This window comes from Pan troglodytes, chromosome 9 (assembly GCF_028858775.2).
Source record: "Pan troglodytes isolate AG18354 chromosome 9, NHGRI_mPanTro3-v2.0_pri, whole genome shotgun sequence".
Classification (NCBI taxonomy): Eukaryota; Metazoa; Chordata; class Mammalia; order Primates; family Hominidae; genus Pan; species Pan troglodytes.
The window spans coordinates 40,501,476-40,523,472 of NC_072407.2; the positions used below are offsets into that span (position 1 = coordinate 40,501,476).

The following is a 21,997-nucleotide window of genomic DNA, read 5'->3' on the forward strand; positions in this document are numbered from 1 at the left end:
TTTGTACCTAATGCACAGCCAATGCTTTTAATAGAAATCTGACCAGGAAGCTTTTAAATATCATTTCCTTTTTTGAGCTGGAGGCGTGGAGATTGAATGTTTTGTGGCAACATTTAATTTTTTTCTCCGATAAAAGTACACATTTATTGTAGAAAATGTAAAAAATATAAGCAAGCGCAAAGGAAAATAAGCCAACAAAAAGTTTAGTATATTTCCTTCAGGCTTTTTCTACGCAAATACAAAAATACTACTGTTCAGTTTTTAAATGGAACTTGACAAATATTTATTCATTGTAAAACAATCACAGGAACAGCAGCAGTGTAGGTTTCCCTACCTAGAGGGTGGTATGCAGTGATTCTCAGGCGCTGGTTGGAAGGCACAGCTGAGGGACACAAACTGCCAGGAAATAATGTGGTAACTAGCCATAAGCTTGTGGTACTAATGGTGGCACGGGAAACAAGGTCTCTGCTTGACTTTTATTTTCACTCCATAACAAACTCACCAGATCAGGAGCCTAAGGGTGGGTGGGGAGGGAGAAGAGAGAAAAAAGCAAAGGGAAAGTTCAAAGTGACACTCGCTGGGGCTGAAAACCACACTCCCCTGCAGATGAGGTCCTTGGCTTTCTCTTGAAATTAAGGCTGATCTAGAACCCTGGCTGGCGACTCTGATTTGGCCTCTCTGGGGGATACAATGTCATCTCTCATTACCAGACAACTTTAAATGGTGGATGGATCTTTAGATCCTTTATAAGCTTATACTAGTTGCGGGTCTCCCTGAGAACTAGATTCCACGATATTTTATATCTATATATAGGCCTTTAACAAATACATGATGGCACACAAAAAAATCATCTCTCCCTATCAGGAAAATCTGGTTACTTCCAGGATTCCACAGGATCCTTCTCAGAACCTGCAGTTGTTAGGCTACAGCAACATACTCAAGCTAAGTTGTGATACAACCACTGTGACTTCTAATCTTAGTTTGGTGACCTCCTAGGTATCTCTAATCATCTCCCAAGTTTTAAAAAATTCTGATTTTAGGAAATCAATTTTGTTCTTTTTAATCGAACTAAACCAGAGGGTATTCAAAAGAGCTGAAAACTTCTGGCTCACCTAGCTTCTGTCACCACCAATGAGATGCCACATGCACTGACTACTTGGGTCACTTTTAATTTTTATGTTGCTGATTGTATGTGTGCATCTCCTGTCCTGTAAGCATTAAACAAATGAAGACATATGCAGAGCTGTGAAATTCACTCTGCACTGAATAGACAAAAAGGGTTACATAGCATAACAATGAGCAGTTGGTATCCACATGGTTCTCAGCATTATAAACTCTGGGGAAGATGCTACTTCGTAACCTCCAGGAAATAAGCAAGGCAGAAGGAACACTTAAACAAGTATTATTCAACAGACATGTTTACACTAAATAATTAAGGTTATATTTACGGTTTAAACTCGTCCCTGAATATCCTTAGTAACAACCTGGAGGAAAAACTGGGGTGAATGAGAACTTAAGTTTTCCAAGGATTATGGTTCAAATCCTCTGAAATCTATAACAGGTTAAAAAAATGAGAACTCAACTTTCTAGAGCAATAACTCTTCTCGAGGGCACTAGCACAAGGCGGTAGTGATTTTCACTTTTAATATATTACATATAATACTACAAAAAGACTGAAGTTTTAAGGAAAATCCATTATTATTAAAAGTTTAGTACTCTTGAGTCTGGACTTTCTGACAATAAAATACACCAGAGCAAAAGCCCAAGAAAGTACAACAAAGAGGTATACTAACTGGCAAAATAGCTGCTGCAACATGCCACAGGCACTTCAGGCCTAACATTTCTGAAAAAGCATGGAACGTGTGGATTCCCAGGAAAAAACTGCCTCAGATCATTTTTAACAGGAAGAAATAGTAAGTGACCTCTCTAACAACACTCACTAGTAGATATTACATATTTCCCGCGGCTTGTTTGTTTGCATGTTATTGAGAACAGGGCAAGGAAAGGCACTGTTTTCTCCAGGTAGTTGTTTTTGAGCAAGTGAGGGCAAGCTATACCCCTGCATCAGTACTTCGTGGCTGAAAACCCTCCCTCCGAAGGCTACCCATGTCAAAGCGGGTGGAGACCTCACAGCGCACTAATAATGTGTCATCCTTAATGAAAGTTCTTTGTCTTAGGGCTTCCAGATGCATAAAAGTTACATAGCCAAAACCTTTTGGGTTCCGTGGGATTGTGGGTCGCTGGAAAGCAAGCAGCTCTGGTTTGGCATCCATTATCTCTTCGTGGTTTTGCCTTACAGGTGCTTCAGACTGATCAAGAATTGTAAGGCGTATTGTACCCTGGAAGGGCCAAGGGAGGTGGCTGTCATATTCTCCTTGCATTGTGTGGACAAAAAGGGATATATAGTTTGCACAGCGCTGAGCAGTCGGTAACTGAAGGTGCAAGCGCATGCACAGTTTGTACCCGGGTTTGCCAGTGTAGAATCCAGGGCTATGAATCACAACAGGTTTCTCCTCTTCTTGACATTTCAAATGCATTCCAAAGTTGCCAATCTTCCAAATATAAATTCCATTGCACTGCTGTGCTTCGATTTCAGCAACTTTGTCCTCAAGGGTTCGAATGGTTCGTTTGAGCTCACTTACATACATACTCTGAGTTTCCATTTTAGCAGTCAGCTCCCGGATTTGATGGTCTTGTCTTACAAGGCGACCCTCTAACTGGTGAATAGTTTCCTGGAAATTCCGGACCTCTGAGATATACCCAGAGTCAGGTATAAGGCTCAAACTATGAACAGCCTGGGCCAACATTCTCATGTGTGACTGGGTGTTCTCTTGTAGGTGGCGTGCCAAGTGATTCCTCTGCATCTAAAAATCAAGCACAAGCCTTAGGCTGGGAATAGATACCGTGAGGAGTAGGAAAAGGACCTGGCCAGGTCAAATAAGAAGTTTTCAAGTAGTCACACCACTTCCCTCAATTCTCTACAGTTTTCCTTTGCCTTCAACAGATTCTTGATCCAACGAGGCGACTCTGCCTCTTAGTTCACTGAAAAACAGACTATCTGATGACTACTCTCCCAGCTTTCACTCATATAAATCTCCCTCCCACCTACAAAAAATGTATTTACACACATCCTTCTTTTCTAACTGAGATGCCTGTCCTCTCCAAGATTAACATTCTACCTGTGCTCTAAATGTTACCTGACCTGTTGCAACACCCCAGAGATTTTACTCAGTGATTTTTCTTCATCTTCAAACATCTCTTCCTCTAACACTTTCCTTTAGAATACAATTATTAAAGTCTTTCCCATCAAAAAAGGACAAACCTCTCTGAAGAGCTTTTGTCTCTCTCTAGTTAATATTAATACCATTTTTTTTTAAAGTCAAGAATATAGTCTACCTGTATTGTCTGCAATTCCCAGTATACAAATGTATTGCAAATTGGAATTTTTCCTGGCACCATGCCGTTCTAAGGTCATTAAGAACACTCTATTATACAAAAACATTCATAATACAACAATTTTTATTATAAAAGGTCATATAGTCTTTAAAAAACCTAGAAAATATAGATGACCAAAAAGGATGTTACCTAATATCTCACCTAACTTCCATTAACATTTTATTTCTTTCTTTTTCTCTAAGCACAATACAGAATTTTCCCACAAAATACAACCATACCATTTTGCTCATTTTATTTTTTAAATTATTAAATGTATGTTTGTTATACATAAGTCAGGGAAAAAAAAGTATAATGGAAAACCAAAAGTGTAACTGCACTCTCCAAAAAGAAAGACATATCATAAACAATGATCAATCTCAGACATTTGACACTACTGATCATGAATCTTGAAACTAATTTTGGAGACCATAATACTACTTTGTCTTTGCCTGGTTCATCTGTTTCTTATACTGTTTGTTCATGGCTCTTTTCCTTGGCGTACTTCTCTTTCCTGTACATACGCCATATGATCTCAATCACAACTTCCATTATTACCACAAATCACTTTCCCAAAGCAATACTCTGAGTCCTAATTTCTCTTTGGGGCTTAAGACAGCACATAATGCATGTCAGTCATCCCACCTGTTCCCTAGCTGAGTGAAGTCATTATCTGTAACTCAATACATTAAAACAGATTTTTTTTTTAAACTCTACCTCCAATCAGTTCTTCCCGTGTTCACTCTTTTTTGCCGAATGGCCCTTCCATCTACCCAGTGACAAAGGCCAGAAACCAAGAGTCATTCTAGATGCCTCCCTCTCCTTCACTCATCACATTTATTTAGTCACACAGGCAGTAGATCTTCTCTCCTAAATATGTACTGGCTCCTAGGTCTATCTTCACGGTCATCGCCATAATTCAAGCTGTCTTCACTTAGGTATTCCAACAGCTCAGGTACTAGTACCCCCACCTCCACCTCAAATCATATACATTGCTATTGGGTTGAACTAGCACAACACAAACTACTTGTAGTTCCTCAAATCACCATGCTCACTCTTTCTCACTGGTCTTCTCTCCTTTGTTTTCTTGGAAAACTATTTCACCTGTCAAGATTCAGCCCAAAGCATCATGTTTTGTCAAGTCTGTCTGAATGCTTTAGGCATTGCTAAGTATGCCTTTGCTTCTGCTCACAGCATCCATGAATAACTCTATTATATCACTTATTACACTGCTTTACAACTACATCTACATTCTTGTTGTTATTCTCCACTACATGATGTAACTGAGTATTTTTTTTTTTACTTATATTCAAGAATTAAAAAAAAAAAACCCTTACCTTTTCATGGCAACCAAAAGTACTGAATGTGCATGGAATTGGGGCTGTAGGGCAGTCTAGATCATAATGATTAGGCATCTGAAATCCAAAACAAAGGCTGAAAAATCTCTTCCTTGCATATCATTTTCTAGTTTGACGCGATCACATTTAAACTGTATTGTCAATGGCTGCTTTGTACCACATTGGCAGTTGAATAGGTGCAGCATAAACCATCACCCACAAAAATTAAAAGAACATCTACTTTCAAAAGTTACAGAGAAAGGAAATATCAACATCTCATAATATCCCCTCCAATTATTCAAAATTCATTTCAAGAAAATGAATTTGTTCCTCTTGCTGGGAACTGGCACCCTCTAGTGGCACTTTACAGAAAAAACACCTAACAATAGCTACAAGTGCAAACTGGATTAAGACTCCCACTATGGTCTAGGCCATTTAATAGGAACCAGTCAACTGCATGCACTGAAGCCACTGACTACACCCATACTTGCCTCATGACCACCTTTCAAAAATCATCTTTGACCACCTTTCAACAATCTTCTTAACTTTTGTTAAGCTGGGCATATTTTAGCTACAATGGGGAGACTCAGATGTTAGAAGGTACTTTAAACACATTAATAGAAGCTCTAAAAAAAGTCTCAGTCCTGGATTTTGGGACTCTAAGACACATTCTCTAAGGTAAGATCCTTTATACTCAATCATATTTTTTCAAAGAGGTGCCAAATTCCCTTTAGAAATTTAATGTAGCTATAGTTGTAGATATTTCAAACAGGAAGTACCTGAGAGACCATTTATTATAATTCAATCCTTCATTTCTCAAGAGGGAACAGTGTAGAACAGGGGCCAATAAAATTTTTTGTAAAGGATCAGATAGTAAATATGGGCTGTACTGCCTCTGTCCCAAGTATTAAACTCTACTATTGTCATACAAAAGTAGCCATACACAAGACATACACACATGGGTATGACTGTCTTTCAATAAAACTTTATTTACAAAAACAGGTAGTGAGACAGATCTAGCTGGCAGGCCAGTTTGCTGATCCCAGATCTATTTAGAATGTCAACTTGTTAAAGATGAGAGGGCACAGTTAAAATCACAGTTAATACAGTTTAAACCTAGGACTAAAACCCAGGTTTTCTGACTCTTAGCCTAGGGTTTTTTCTTGTATTTTCTTTTGCTGGGTTTTAATTTGTTGCATGGTTTCCTTTAAATGTTAAAAGACAGCAAAAAGGAAAACGAGTTAGGACTTCATAAGCAAAAGAAGTTTAACACCTTCAAATTAAGGCTTTGTTGGAAAAATTAAGAGACTGTTAACAAACCAATGAAAAAGTTTTAAGGTTAACAAACTTGTCCAGTGACAGGTTTTGCTTGCTGCTTCTCAGTAAGGTATATCAATAATGATCTCTGGGTTTACAGATTTCATGGGTATATAAATATTTAATGGTTAATATTCACATTTTGTGGGTAAACTCCCCAAATGTCAGAAGATAGCAATCAGATGGAATTTTCCTTTCTCTACTAATAGTCAAAACAATCTTTGGGCTGGGCTTGGTGGCTCACACCTATAATTCTAGCACTGTGGGAGGCTAAAGCGGGTAGATTGCTTGAGCTCAGGAGTTCGAGACCAGTCTAGGCAATATAACAAGACCCCGTTTCTACAAAAAATCTAAAAAAATAAAAAAATTAGCCGGGCATGGTGGTGCACGCCCGTAGTCTCAGCTCTTTAGGAGGCTGAGGTAGGAGGATCGCCTGAGCCAGGAATTTGAGGCTGCAGTGAGCCATGATTGTGTCAATGCACTCCAGCTTAGGCAACAGAGTGAGACTCTATCTCAAGAAACAAAAAAACCCCACCATATAATTTTCTATTACAATTACTACTTCTAATGATGCCCGGTCAGTGGCCTACAGGACAACTGAACAGGAGGGCTACAGGTCCTGAAAATCTGAAAACTTCCCTGTATGCCTCAGGGATTACAGCTACAAATAATATTCTCCTACTGAACAGAACTGCTTTCCTTTATTTCGCTGTTCCCTCTTATTCTTTCAGCCAATCTCTGGACACTTGAGATCCTCATTTCACAGTGTGTAAATATATATATATATCTTAGTTTTTTCTTTCTTTAAATGGGGACCCTTACTTTTGATTATTTTTATCTTAAAATTGGTTTTGTTGGGAATTTTTATGAATATACAAAAGCACAGGTATTATGTTAATGACTTAGGAATTTTAAGTACTTAAAAAGGGCTGGATGTTTTGTTCTCCCTGAAAGTATTTATTACTTATATTAATTTATATAAAAAATTTTCACACAGCTCTAATACTTCTTCAATCTGTATTTCTTTGCCTGATTTAAATTTTCAATTAAAAAACCTAACTCACTTCTTTAAGCTGTTTATGAAAATAATAATTTATGAAAATGAATAATACCTGTTCTCTGATGAGTATAGTATTGCAGTATTCACAGATGACATTTGCCAAAGGACAGTTCTGGTCATGGATCTGCATTTTATTAGAGAAATATAATTAAAGCATGAGAATATCTGAAAAAGTGAAAACAACTAATTTTGATAAAAAGCAATTTTTCACTATAAACAAATAAGCACATCAATTTGTACAAAGCAAAAGTGAGTCAAAGTGAGAGTAATATATAAAGGCTATTTTCTTTCTCTTTCCCAGTGTAATAATGAGATTCATTCAACTTTCCAGCTCTTTAAAAGAGCAGGGTAGTATATAAAAAATAATTTTTCAAATCCCTTCCTTTTATCCTGAGGTGGTACACCTGTATCTACTTTGGACATCATCTGCCGAGGCTATAATTCTCCAAAGGTAATACAAAAATTTTCAGCAGCAGCATGACGATTTAATTAAAATTTCTTGTCAGTAGAGTTAAAGAACAAATCTTTTATTAGGACATGAGGATTTGGTGCTCAGTTTCTCATATGCCCCAGAAGGGTAAGCCTTATTTTCTAGAATATAATGACTTTAGTTGATGTGCTGAGAAATAATTAGCCTTCCAGGTTAAGTCAATCTAATTTACTAAAGTTTAGAAAGGAGTTGTCGGGCCGGGCGTGGTGGCTCATGTCTGTAATCCCAGCATTTTGGGAGGCAAAGAGGGCAGATCACCTGAGGTCAGGAGCTCGAGACCAGCCTGACCAACATGGAGAAACCCCGTCTCTACTAAAAATACAAAATTAGCCGGGCATGGTGGTGCATGCCTGTAATCCCAGCTACTTGGAAGGCTGAGGCAGGAGAATCGCTTGAGCCCAGGAGGCAGAGGTTGTGGTAAGCCGAGATTGCGCCATTGCATTCCAGCCTGGGCAACTGGAGTGAAACTCCATCTCCAAAAAAATAAAGACAAAAAGGAGTTGTCATTTTACTCTAATTATGACTGAGACTTCTCTACATTTATACCAAGTTAGCTAACTTTTTTTGAATATTTTATCAATGTAATGGATATAATATGCTTGATCTCAAAGTGGGGAAAAACTGCCAACGTGAATTTATAAAAACTATAGTTTAAGGAAGTATCTAAGTAACAGAATAAAAACATAAATTATATGTAGGTTATTTTATAAAAGTATACATAGGATAGGGATCAAGGGCTTAGATTTCAGGGTTAGCTTTTTTTATTGGCAATATTAATACAAGTCTACTTAATCTATCTCAGTTTCTGAATATAAAAACTGTCCTATAATCATGATGCTGTTAGGCACTACCAAGTTTCTTTTTAAAAGATAAACTTTTGGCCTGGCATGATGGCTCGTGCCTGTAATCCCAGCACTTTGGGAGGCCAAGGCGGGCGGATCACCTGAGGCCGGGAGTTCAAGACCAGCCTGACCAACATGGAGAAACCTCGTCTCTACTAAAAATACAAAAATATTAGCCGGGCATGGTGGCACGTGCCTGTAATCCCAGCTACTCAGGAGGCTGAGGCAGGAGAATCGCTTGAACCCAGGAGGCTGAGGTTGTGGTGAGCTGAGATCACGCCATTGCACTCCAGCCTGGGCAACAAGAGTGAAACTCCGTCTCAAAAAAAGGAAAAAAAAAGGATAAACTTTTAAATTTAACATACAAAATGAGAAGTAAATACATTATATACGCCGCACGATAAAGTATCATCAAGGAAACATACTTTGTGGGTTTGATTTATTCTTCATAATAGTTATAACAACCTATTCTGTTTCTCAGAATAATTTTGTGTAGATCTTATCTTAATCTACTTGTTTGTCTCCAATCCAAAATTGGTTATTAAAATATCACACATGAAAGCCGATCGGCATATGCCTTTCTTAGAAGTTCTGTTACTTGCATATCTACAATAGTGATAACTAGTATAAATTTTTTTTAAGAAAGACATGCAAATACAAATTCTACACTTATGTACTAAAATGGCTTATTGAACCTTCTTTTTCTTAAAAATCATTTTTCCCAAAATTGATAATGTAGACTCAGAGTTGGAGTCACATCCTTATCTACTGCTAACCCCCTCAAGTACACATTTAAGAACAATGTTTTAAGAAGTAGTGAATTTAACAAATCCAAGTTAGTACATGCCTCTTTATCTTCAAATGCCATTGATGCAGCACAGTTGTCACAAGAAACCTGTCTCCTTGGACAATCCTTCAGAATGTGAATATTAATATGGAATTTTTGGAAGGGACGCTGGCATTGGGGACAATCCATAAGAGCAAACTCACAATGTGCTTGATGATCCTATAATTAAAAAAATAATGGATTAGCATTAGCCAACTCTGAAGTCTTCTACATATAAGCTCTCCTAATCATATACTGTTCTCTTTCAGCAGGCTACTGAACCTACTTTGTCTAGTGCACACCACAGAACCATTCACAATATGAACGTCTTTAGCGAATTTTTTTAAATGGTCATGGATTGCAAATTTATACAAAGGATGTGAATTCTCAAGTTCATGCATCCAATTAGCAAAGAGTGTTGGAAAGAAGTCAGATTTCCTATTTATCAATTTATTACTGTGTCAAAAAGGCCACTCTCTTTTAAGAGCTAATAAGTAAAAGGAGCAAGTAGTATATCTGTCTTAAACATTTAATTTCAAATATAACACTAAATTTAATTTCTGGTAAAAATCACCAAGCTAATAATTGATCTATTTAGTATAAAAGCAAATTATTTTATACTCTGATTGTTTCCGTTAATCTGAACTATAGGCATATTCCATTTAGTTCATAATAAAATGCACAATTTAGAAAAACAGAGAGAAAAAAGTATAATGAGGATACTGAGATGATTACTTGGGAATTACTGCTTATTTCAAAATGACAAAAATGAAATTGCAACATTAAAATGTGACACTTGCATTTTTTTTTTTTTTTTTTGAGGCAGAGTCTCGCTCTGTCGCCCAGGCTGGAGTGCAGTGGCATGATCTCGGCTCACTGCAACCTCTACCTCCTGGTTTCAAGTGATTCTCCTGCTTTGGCCTCCTGAGTAGCTGGGATTACAGGTGCACGCCACCATGCCTGGCTAATTTTTGTATTTTTAGTAAGAGACAGGGTTTCACTATATTGGTCAGGCTGGTCTTGAACTCCTGACCTCGTGATCCGCCCGCCTCAGCCTCCCAAAGTGCTGGGATTACAGGCGTGAGCCACTGTGCCTGGCCGACACCTGTATTTAAAATGCTCCTCAGGTTTACTGCAGATAAAGCTCACCAAAAGCTTATGAAACAATACTGATTTTTTAAAAAAATTACTGCTGGGCAAAGCCAGAGTAGATAAAACAGTATATTTCTGGTTTCTACTTACATTTATATTCAATAATTAAAGGGTTGGCATTAATTTAGCAAGAATTTATTAACCAATCATCATATGCTAGGTACTGGCAATACACAGATGGACACAGCAAAGTCCCTATTCTGTAGGAACTTCCTTTTATACATGTGCTAACAGCTAGAAAAGAACTTTAATACCTCAAGATGTCTCAGTTCCATCTTGTGCAAACAACCTTCATTTGGACATTTCACCATCAGAGAAAGAATCTCACGTTTTGCAAAATTGTCTGGAAATAGTTGATTTTCCAGCAGTATTTCATTGTCAACTGGACATTTGTGACCTGCATCCCTAACAGAAACAAAATACACACAATTAGATTTAAATACTCACATTAGAAAATCCAAACAACTTTAATTCACCATATATAAATTCTCCATTTACTGTTTCATAAGGAAAAACAATTTAACATATTATATTGCAGGTCACCAAAACAAACTGTCCTTTTATGGAGAGCTTACAAACTGTTCTTTTATGAAATGAGTACAACTAGCATACTGATAACCTATCAAAAGCTAAGGGATTTTTATATGGTGGGATAGATTCTAGCTTTTTGAGAAAAATTAGCTGAATAAGGTATTTTGATTGGTACAAAATGAAGTGAAAGAATGGGAATTTTGGCAGTCTGGCCTCTGTGTTGTCACACCTATATAATACACTAGAAAGATGGAATATGCTGCTCACAGTACTAATAACATGTCTATAATGCAATTGCTCAGTCATAAGTAAAAATTTAAGCACTTAGCAGTACCTCCGTGAGGTCACATTTTAAAGTTTACTCTGAAATAGTCACTGTAACACTCCAGCTAACAGGCAACAAAAGTTTCCTTTATTTGTATGTCTAGGGTCCAATGTCACAGAAAGTTAAAGGACCTCTATGTCCTGCTTCTCAGTGGTTTATTCTTTCTTATGATGGAAAAAACTATCCTCAGAAAAAGAAAATGGGATTGTATTGAGATGCACTTTGATTCCCTGAGTGAACATACTCAATGAGAAATTTCAGAGCAGTTCCTTTAAGAACACTGGGGCTAAGTGTTCATTTTTAAAAAGCTTACAGGGAGACAGAAAAAAAAAGCCTCAGACTTCTTTTTGTGGGTTGTATTTCCTTTTCAGACCACTGTCCCACTACTTTCATGAACATCTTGCTATTAAAAAGCTGCTGAAGATTAGCTACCTTCCTGGGCATGGCAGTGAGCCGAGATCGCGCCACTGCACTTCAGCCTGGGAGACAGAGCAAGACTCCATCTCAAAAATAAAATAATGTGGAGGTTGAGAAAAATCTACCCAAAATAGATCTTGTTAAGTCAGCACTGTGTAATACATCTTTCCCCAAAATTGAAACAGCAGACATTATCTTTTGTGATTTAAATTAAGCCAAGTCCCGAGTATGGATGTAGTTACTCTTAAATTCAAGTTTTATAGAAAAGTTAATGTAAAATTTGGCAGATAAACTTTGGAGACTAACAAATTGCCAGGACAGACTTATAATGAATTCACTAATATAACTAGATGGCTATTTATTGAAGAACATAAAATCTGCCCCCCTTCATCCAATTTTTTGTCCTGTAAGGACTCCTTAGTTACCTACAAAATTCCCATGTACTTTTGAATTATAGTAAAATGTATCTATTTCCATGGAAATTGCAAGTACTTTCATTCAGTTAAAGCAACCATGATTTACTGATCATCTACTATGGGTCAGGCACTATTTCCAGAACTTGGGAAAAATCAAGAAATAAAACAGATCTAATACTTTGCTCTCAAGGAGCTTATCATCCAGTGGGGCAGACAATAAACACATAAATTATTTGGTGCTTTAGAAGGCAGAAAGTGCTAAGGGAAAAAAGAAAAGTAGGCCCAGGTGGAGAGATTGGGATTGTTCGGCAAGAAAGGTGGAACCACACTGTGGTATAAATACGGTGGTGAGGGGACCTATGAGAAGGTGAGATTTGAGCCAAAGTGGAAGAGTTAAGGGGTTAGCTGTGGCAAGAGTGTTATAAACAGAAGAGCTAAAGCCACTCACCAAGGCAGGAGCATGCCTGACATGTTCAAGGGATAGCAAAGAGGGAATGAATGGGTAGAAGGACAAAGAGTGCAGCAGAAAAGAGGTCAGGAAATGAATCATGGGCCTATCACACAGGGTCTTATAAGGATTTTAGCTTTTACTCCCAGATACCCTGCAACAGTGGTCTGAGCAGAGATGACATCATCTTACTTATTTTACTAGGTTCACTCCCGCGGCTGTATTGAGAACAGCCTGGAAGAAGACAAGAATAGAAAGCAGGAGGCCTGTGAGAGAGTTGGTGGTGAGTCACAACAGGGTGGTAGCAGAGGGAGGAAGTGAGAAGGGACTGGATTTTGGATATATTATGAAGGTAGAGCCTTCAGTTAATACTTTCTTTAAAAATACTGGTAATTTTACAGTTGACCATACACTTTAGGTAATAAACAAGATTTAACATGCCTAAAATCACAATAACTGATCACTTACAGAGTCAGTATTCTTTGTGTGGTTGAGATTATCCTTATCTAGTAGCATCATAATTTAAGGTACATTTAAAAAATACTATTTTCTTTAAAGCATAGAGTCACTCCCCAGTCTGCATTAGAATTGCTTTAAGTAAAAGTAGCAAATTATTTACTTATTTATCCAAGGGTCAAGAGAGGAGGAGATTCAAGTCACTTTTCACACAACAGTGGAAACTGGGATAAGAATCTAACTTTCTCAATTTTCTGTCCATTGTTCTTTTTTCCTAAGTAGCTTTTTATGTGTAAGACTACTTTTGGGATGTTCCATGTTCTATGTAACAATGTTCTCTGCGTCTGGTTCTGTTATAGGACACCATTTTTTCTTATGCTCACGTACCTTATTGATTTTATGATGCAGGCTTTGCAGAACCTATGGCCGCATGGCGTTTGCACTGCTTCTCGTAATGCCATCAAGCAGATGGGGCATTCATACTTGCTTTCCAGGGGTGGGTCAAACTCTACATCATATCCCTGGATCTCCTCCATAAATGAGCTGGAGAGGTTCCCTGTGCTGGCAGTTCCACCCACACTATCATCTTTTGTTGCAGCGCTACAGGAGCTGGCCATGGCCACACAGCAGTCACTTTCAGACTGGCTGGATCCACAGCTGTTTTCACAGTTTAGCAGACTCATAGTAACTTGATTATCACTTGCTCTGTAGAAATAGCAAGAAAAAAATGCCTTTATAAGTCACACACACACTCACACCCCACACATATATATCATAGCTTATCTATACAAGTCACTTTTTAATTCATGTACATCAGCTGTATTAATGTTATTTACAGAAAACTTTTAAAAGTGTTTTGAGCTTTTTCATAACTATTATAAGTTACCTGATTCTCTCCTTCAATAAATATATATATTATTATTTGTGCAAATCACTTGGAGCACAAGTGATTTGTGCAAATCACTTGAAAGCTGGGTCCCTTCAGAAGTTCATGATCTAGTAGAATGACAGCATATAAAGTTAAAAAAGGAGAAGCACCTCAGTTGTAGTACTCTTCTATATCACAATTATCTGTTTACATGTTTGTTTCCTGTGATTGAGCTAAATATTTTAATTTCCATTTCCTCAGTACTTAGCACACGATTTTTCATACAGTAAGTGTTCACTAAGCATCACTAAAGAACTTATCCATGTTGTTGAAGTTCCTTCAAGTATCCTGAGCTGAAGGGAATAGTATGGCTAGCAGCTCAGTGCCAGGAAAAGCAGTACACAAGGAATCACGTGATCATGTGCCACTATTAGATGTGTGATTTAGTGCAAGTTACTTAACCATTTAGATCTTGGTTTTTTCTTCTAGGTCTAAAATTCTATAAGGACTTCCAAATGCTCAGTGTGGAGATTTCTATTAGGTATTAAAAATAGAATTGAAAAAGTGTATTTTTATGTCCTTCTGCCTTCAGTCAGGTCAAGTGACTATGTTTCATTATTAATGACTGGAAAAACAAGTGATGTTTTGTTTGCCTATGGAAAACTATTGGTTTCATGAGCAGATGAGATACCCTCAAATTCTAAACCATTATGGTATTTACAAGCGAGAAGCTAATATTTAAAAGCAATTCACACCCCATGTAACCACAACTGTATTTTAAATAATTACTTTTGAAAAAAATTTCTAGTATGTGTCAGATATCATTCAAGAAACAGAATGTAGGCCTCCAGTCATATTCTCCTGCTTGTCTCACTTTTATATAAAATTCCTGGCTGCCACTTCACCAAATCGAGGATTAAGACAGTAGTACTCAATCCTTTTACCACTACAAATACCTTTTCATTCTTTTCAAAGATTCTGAGTAGCACTTGATGACCGCCTACAATGAGGCACTATTCTGGCTGGAAAGGCAGTGCTAATAAGTGGTGATGAGCTCAGGTGCTGGAATTGAATGATACGAATTTAACTCTTTTCTTCCATTTATGAGCTGGACAAATTATATAACCTTTCTGTGCTTCAATTTTCTCATCTGTAAAATGGTTCTAACAATAAAATCCACCTGAGTTACTGAGAAGATTAAATGTGTTAATATGTGCAAAGCACTTAGAACAGTGCCAGGCAGTAAGAATGAATTATTACAACAACTTTATGTAGTATTTAAGTTTTGTTGTCACCACTTATCAAAGTGGTAACTATGGAGCTTAAAAGGTTAAGTAACTTACCTAAGATTACCCAACTAATAAGTAACAGAGTTGGGATCAGAACCCAAGTCTACCTGACCTTGGAGCTTTGCACTTTGTACTACACTACTTTTATCCATGTTTTGACCAATTTGTCCATGAAGCTGCATTTAAAATTTATTTGCCTTTATTTTATTACACTAAAGTGCTGGCCACAGCTACTATTAAACATGGTCTGTCCAGCACTACTACACTACATTGACAGAATTCCAAAGAATCTGCAAAGAAACTTGGCGTGTGGTTTACTTGTTTAAGTTTTTTTTTTTTTTTTTTTTTTTTTTGAGACAGAGTCTCACTCTGTCGCTCAGGCTGGAGTGCAATGGCACGATCTCGACTCACTGCAACCACCGCCTCTGGGTTCTCCCGCCTCAGCCTCCCCAATAGCTGGGATTACAGGCGCCCGCCACCACGCCCAACTAATTTTTGTGTTTAGTAGAGATGGGGTTTTGCCATGTTGGCCAGGCTGGTCTGGAACTCCTCACCTCAAACGATCCACCTGCCCTGGCCTCCCAAAGTGTTGAGATTAAGGCATGAACCCCCGAGCCCGGCTGTGGTTTATTTAGTTTTGATACAGTATTCCCGAAGTTAAAAATAGCTCCCATGGCCTTGCTATATCTGATGTGGACTCCTAGGGAAGGTTCATACAGATTGAAAGGAAGCAAACAATGGCAAGACGCAGAAAATAGCAGAACTAGTCACTACAGCTGGGTCATAAAATACGGTATAGGGCCCCCTTTATACCTTCCAAATCTGAGGACAAATGATGCTGTTATGCTACACTAGGGTATATACCCTTTGTTATTTTTATTCCCATATACAGGCATACTCAGACATTTTGGATTCAGTTCCAAACCACCGCAATAATCCAAATACCATAATAAAGCAAGTAATACAATTTTTTTGTTTCCCATACAAAGTTATGTTTACACTATATAGCAGTCTATTAAGTGTGCAATAGCATTATGTCTAAAAAGACAATGTATATACCTTAATTTAAAAACACCTTATTGCTAAAAAATGCTAGCGATCATCTGAGCCTTCAGCGAGCTATAATATTTTTTGCTGGTAGAGGGTCCTGCCTCAATGTTGATGGCTGTTGACTGATCAGGTTGGTGGTTGCTGATGGTTGAGGTGGCTGTGAAAATTTCTTAAAATAATACAACAATGAAGTTTGCTACCATGAAGTATTTCTCTGTAGCATGTGATGCTGTTTGATAGCATTTTAACCCATGAGAACTTCTTTCAAAAGTAGCGTTAATCCTCTCAAATTCTGCCACTACTTTATCAACTAAGTTTGTAGAATATTCTAAATCCTTTGTTGTTATTTCAACAATGTTGACAGCATCTTCACCAAGAGTTGACTCCATCTCAAAAAACCACTGTTTGCTCATCCATAAGAAGCAACTCCTCATCTGCTCAAGTTTTTTTCCATGAGACTGCAGAAATTCAGTCATATCTTCAGATTCCACTTCTAATTCTAGTTCTCTTGCTATTTCTACCATCTTCAGTGACTTCTAATGAAGTCCTGAACTCCTCAAAATCATCCATGAGGGCTTCTTTCAAGTTCAACTTCTTTCAAACTCCTGTTAAGGCTGATATTTTGACCTCCTCCCATGAGCCACAAATGTTCTTAATGGCATCTAGAAAGGTGAATCCTTTCCAGAAAGTTTTCAATTTACTTTGCCCAGATCCATCAGGGGGCTCATTCTCTATGGCAGCTATAGCCTTATGAAATGCATGTTTTAAATAATAAGACTTGGAAGTCTAAATGACTCCTTGATCCATGGGCTACAAAATGAATGTTATATTAGCAGGCATGAAAACAACATTAATCTTCTTGAACATCTCCATCAGAGCTCTTGGGTGATTAGGTGCATTGTTAATGAGCAGTAATATTTTGAAAAGCATCTCTCTTTCCTGAACAGTTCTTGACAGTGGGCTTAAAATATTCAGTAAACTATGCTGTAAACAGATATGCTGTCATCCAGGCTTTGTTGTTACCTTTATAAAGCACAGGCAGAGTAGATTTAGTATAATTATTAAGGGCTCTAGGATTTTCAAAAGTGTAAATGAGCACTGGTGTCAACTCAACATTCACCAGCTGCATTAGCCCCTAACAAAAAAGTCATCAGCCTGTCCTTTAAAATTTCGAAGCCAGGAATAGACTTGTCTGTAGCTATGAACATCCTAGGTGGCATCTTTTTCCAATAAAAGGCTGTTAAGTATACACTGAAAATTTGTTGTCTGGTGTAGCCACCTTCATCAACGATCGTAGCTAGATCTTCTAGATAATGTACTGTAGTTTTACATCAACACTTGCTCTTTCATCTTGCACTTTTATGTTACGGAGATGCGTTTCTTTCCTTAAACCTCATAAACCAATCTCTGTTAGCTTCCAACTTTTCTTTTGCAGCTTCCTCACCTCTCTCAAACTTTACAGAATTGAAGAGAATCAGGACCTTGCTCTGGATTAGGTTCTGGATTAAGGAAATGTTGTGGCTAGTTTGATCTTCCATCCAGACCATTACAACTTTCTCCATATCAGCAATAAGGCTGTTTCACTTTCTTATTAGTGAGTTCACTGGAGTACCACTTTTAATTTCCTTCAAAAACTTTTCCTTTGTATTCACAATTTGGCTAAATGGCCCATTTTGACTTCTGGTGTGCCTTCTTCAGTAAGCATAATTATTTCTAGCTTTTGATTTAAAGTGACAGACATGTGGCTCTTTGGTTTACTTGAACACTTAGAGGCCATTGTAGGATTACTAATTGGTCTGATTTCAATATTGCTGTGTCTCAGGGGAGTAGGGAGGCCCGAGGAGAGGGACAGTAAGGGTACCAGCTGGTCAGTGGAGCAGTCAGAGCTCTCACATTTATTAAGTTCATCATCTCATATGGGTGTGGTGCATGTACTCCAAAACAACAATTACAATAGTAACATCAAAGATCGCTGATCACAGATCACTATAACAGACATAATAAAGTTTTAAATATTCCAAGAATTACAAAAATGTGACAGACAAATACAAAGTGAGCACATGCTGTTGGAAAAATGGCGTGGAAAGACTTGCACAACACAGGGTTGACATAAATCTTCAATATGTTAAAAAAAAAACAAAAAAGTATCCGTGAAGTGCAAAAAACCAGTGCTATAAAATGAGGTATATCTGTACATTTCTGTGTCCAATTACTTCCTTAGGTAAATTTCCTAGAGGTAGAATTGTTGGATCAGAGGGTATGTAACTTTTTAAGCTTTCTGATAGATAATGCTGGTTATCCAATATGTATCAAAGACATTCTAATTTCCACTCATACAAGCACAGTATATACGCAACAGTCCATTTTCTCTACGCTTGACAACATCAGGTATATTTCAGTCTTGAACCATTTTTTTTTTTTAAGTAAAATCACTTTTGAGGAATTAGCATTTGTTATTTGGTGTATGACATATATCCAAGTGCTGGCCAGAAGACAAAGGCAGAAATTATGAAGCTAGGTGTATCTTTTCTTTTCTGCCCAAATGTCCAGTTTAAAATGTAGTTTACTGGATAGTCTATACACTGCCTGCTTCCAGTCCAGTTCAAAAGGCTTGAAGGTCTTTAGGTCTGAAGAGACCTTTTATAGCTAATGTGTTCCTAAGAAAATCTGTCTAATCAGTTATAATTCCTTAAAAGGAACTCCACTGTGGGAATGCAGTGTGACACATAAAAGTGAGCATGTTCAAAATCTATTTGCCTTCAAGTTTCACATTACTTTCCATGCTTTAAGATGCAATCCAGAAGCTTTCTATTTTCCAAATAAACTTTTTCATATAGTCATCCTTTAAGTCCACAGTATTTAGTTCCATGTAACTAGACATAAAGGGAAAATTAAGTTAAAAACAATTCTTGACTGCCACTTCGCATTTTTGTTTCCTCTTTCTTTGGTAAAACATTTTGTCCCTTTAGTTTTAAGAACTGCAATGACTTAAGGAAAAATCACGTTTCTAACTTAATTATAACGATAACTAACACTAAGAGAAGAACAAAAAGTGCTTTGTATATATACGTATATACACATATATAAATGTATATATGTATATATGTGTATATACGTATATATACATGTATTATACATACATATATAAATGTATATATGTATATATACACATATATGTAGATATACATATATACATGTATTATACATATATACATATATAAAATATATGTATATATTATATATGTATATATACATGTATTTTATATATGTGTGTATATATACATATATATATACACACACTTTTTTTTTTTTTTTTGTCAGGGTCCTGCTCTATTGCCCAGGCTGGAGTGCAGTGGCACGATCATGGCTCATTGCAGCCTCCACCTCTTGGGCTCAAGTGATCCTCCCACCTCAGTCTCCCAAGTAGCTGGGACTACAGGTGTGTGCCACCAAGCCTGGATAATTTTTGTATTTTTTTGTAGAGACAGGGTTTTGCCATATTGCCCAGGCTGGTCTCAAGCTATCCTCCCACCTCAGCCTCCCGAAGTGCTGGGATTACAGGCATGAGCCATTATGCCAGGCCTAAAATAAAAATTTCTTACAGCCTCTATTCTAGTATACTTACATGGCTTTCTACAGGAATTAATGAAGGGATGGAACAAAGTATAAATTGTTCCTTAACTTGTATGTTAAGAGTGTCCTGATTGTAATTCCCTTTTGCAGTTGCAAAATCTAGTATGATAAGCACTACCTTAAAGATTGTGGAATGTAACTACTGCTAACTTATTTCAGCCGTAAAATGAGTAGTATTGAAAACAGCCTTGTCATAAATCAAGACTTAAATTCACAAATTAGTAACTGGGTGTACATTATAATCAAAAGAGAATACTGTAACATGTCTTGGGGGAGGGGGAAGTAGGATAATCCACAAAAAGTTTGTCCTCCAAGGCAGATGCTAAGGAGGTATGTGCCAAGTTAAAAGAAGTCAACAAGTTATGTCTTAAATGAGTCAATTTTAAGTCAACTGAAATTCATACATGAGTAAACATGTAACTTATTAAAGTAAAACCATGTAAAGAAAATATGAGAAATTATCTTTAATGTGCTACTAGCTTTAGAAACAGAAACTGTTTACCAGCTTCTTAAATTTCTAAAGTGTGAAGACCTACAAATGTACTCCAATGGCCAAGAGATGCTGCAAAATACCCAACTGTTGTGCCTTAACTTTGAATCCAAATTCAAGGGGCATTCCCCTTCCTGGGCACGATTTACTCTGCTCCAGGAGGCAAGGATTTGAACTTCTCTCCAAATCTAAGTGACCAAAAGTTTATCGGCATCACATGCCCAAATTTATCACAGAGAAGAGCTCATGTTACAATTCTGAAATATTGTGGTGCATGCAGGCTGAAACTCTGATGTGATCCTGTACCCACCACATGCCGGACTCCTTCCTAGAGTCACAAAAGAGGCCACATTGTTCCTGCCTATACACTCAACTCAACCTCAAAATTTGAAAAGCCCCTCTCCCTTCCCTAGTAATCAAAGGAGAATGAATGAAATGATAGCGGCCAAGTTCACAAGGCCAACACAGAATTTCTTTACCAGTTTTTCTCGTTTCTACATGGAACCTATGTAACAAGACATTCAGTAATAGTAATCTGCTCTCAGAGAAAGAAACAATTAAATACCATACAGCGAAGCTGCTAATACTTTATTTAGGTGCTTTCTGTTCACATTCAAGACAGTCCTAACTCAGCTGGAGTTCCCCTTAAGCCAAATACTAGGAACAGCTTTATCAACCCGGCGTCTGGAACAATCGCTCGAACTACCGAGTGTAGGGGCGGGGGAGAAAACATTCGTGTCATCTGAGCCTTTTTTTTTTTTTAAACTCGCTGCCTGAGACTTCTATCGAGTTCAACAGGGAATCCAAAAATAGCTTTCCCATGACAGTGACAGACGGAGTCGCCAGGAACGTAAAGGATTTTTTAAAAATTTAAGCAGGTGTTTGCTCCAAGGAGCGGACAACTGCAGGAGGCAATTTCCTTATCTGGGAAGGGGAAAAAGCGGAGTTGAGGGGAGCGAGGTTGAGGAAGGCAACGCGGGGTTTTTTAGGGGGTGGAGTGAGCGAGGAAGAGGAGGCCTGGGGAGCAGAGGTCAGGGGACAGGGAACGGTGTCCCCGACCTGTGGGAAGCGTGGGGACAGAGGCTGCGTCCCGACCTGCGGGAAGCGAGGGGCAGGGAACGGTGTCCTCGACCAGCGGGAAGCGAGAGGACAGGGGCGGCGTCCCCGACCTGTGGGAAGCAAGGGGGTAGGGGGCGGCGTCCCTGACCTGTGAAAAGCGAAGGGACAGGGGAGGCGTCCCCGACTGGTGGGAAGCGAGGGGACAGGGACTGCGTCCCCGACCTGCCGAGAGCGAAGGGGCGGGGGGCGGCGTCCCTGACCGCTGGGAAGCGAGGCCGCGGCCGCCAGGAGGAGGCGCCTGAAGGAGACTCACCGCTCTAGTGCGCGGGGAGGCCGAACCAGGAGGGCAGGGCTCCCCCACCAACCGCACGACTCCGCTCAGCCAAGGCGCTGGTAGAGGACGGACACAGACACTGCGCGCCGAGACGAGGCTGCTTGGACGGCAAACTCTGGATCCAGTGGGAGCCTTCGCCACCTTCGCTGGCCGCCCGCAGGCCAAGCCCCAGCTGCGGACGCCACTGCTTCCGCCTTCTCTGCTTGCTGCGGGGAGCGAGGGGCA

General features: G+C 38.5%; 1 protein-coding gene across 2 annotated transcripts; it reads right to left on the reverse strand.

The window, feature by feature from the left end:
• Positions 1 to 258: 258 nt before the first annotated feature.
• On the reverse strand, positions 259 to 21,982 carry TRAF6 (TNF receptor associated factor 6). 2 transcript variants are annotated; one of them, XM_001154136.7, is made up of 7 exons: positions 21,752 to 21,982; positions 13,437 to 13,754; positions 10,711 to 10,861; positions 9,326 to 9,484; positions 7,199 to 7,270; positions 4,770 to 4,847; positions 259 to 2,864 (listed from the first exon to the last, which is right to left on the reverse strand). In XM_001154136.7, exons 2-7 carry the CDS (start codon positions 13,730 to 13,732, stop codon positions 2,052 to 2,054), a joined length of 1,569 nt encoding a protein of 522 aa, XP_001154136.1. In that variant the 5' UTR covers positions 13,733 to 13,754; positions 21,752 to 21,982; the 3' UTR covers positions 259 to 2,051. The 2 variants fall into 2 exon arrangements, with proteins under 2 accessions (XP_001154136.1, XP_016776176.1); XM_016920687.3 differs by lacking the exon at positions 4,770 to 4,847 and having other exon boundaries at positions 21,752 to 21,891.
• Positions 21,983 to 21,997: the final 15 nt, after the last annotated feature.

What these genes read in the sequence shown, in the direction of transcription:
- TRAF6 (XM_001154136.7), bottom strand. Translation starts at nt 13,732, where the DNA reads ATGAGTCTGCTAAACTGTGAAAACAGCTGTGGATCCAGCCAGTCTGAA. An exon ending in TGGCATTTGAAGATAAAGAG is followed by an intron (nt 7,271 to 9,325) that starts GCATGTACTAAC and finishes AATAAAATGCAG; the next exon opens with ATCCATGACCAGAACTGTCC. An exon ending in CTTTTGGTTGCCATGAAAAG is followed by an intron (nt 2,865 to 4,769) that starts GTAAGGGTTTTT and finishes CTTGATTTTTAG; the next exon opens with ATGCAGAGGAATCACTTGGC.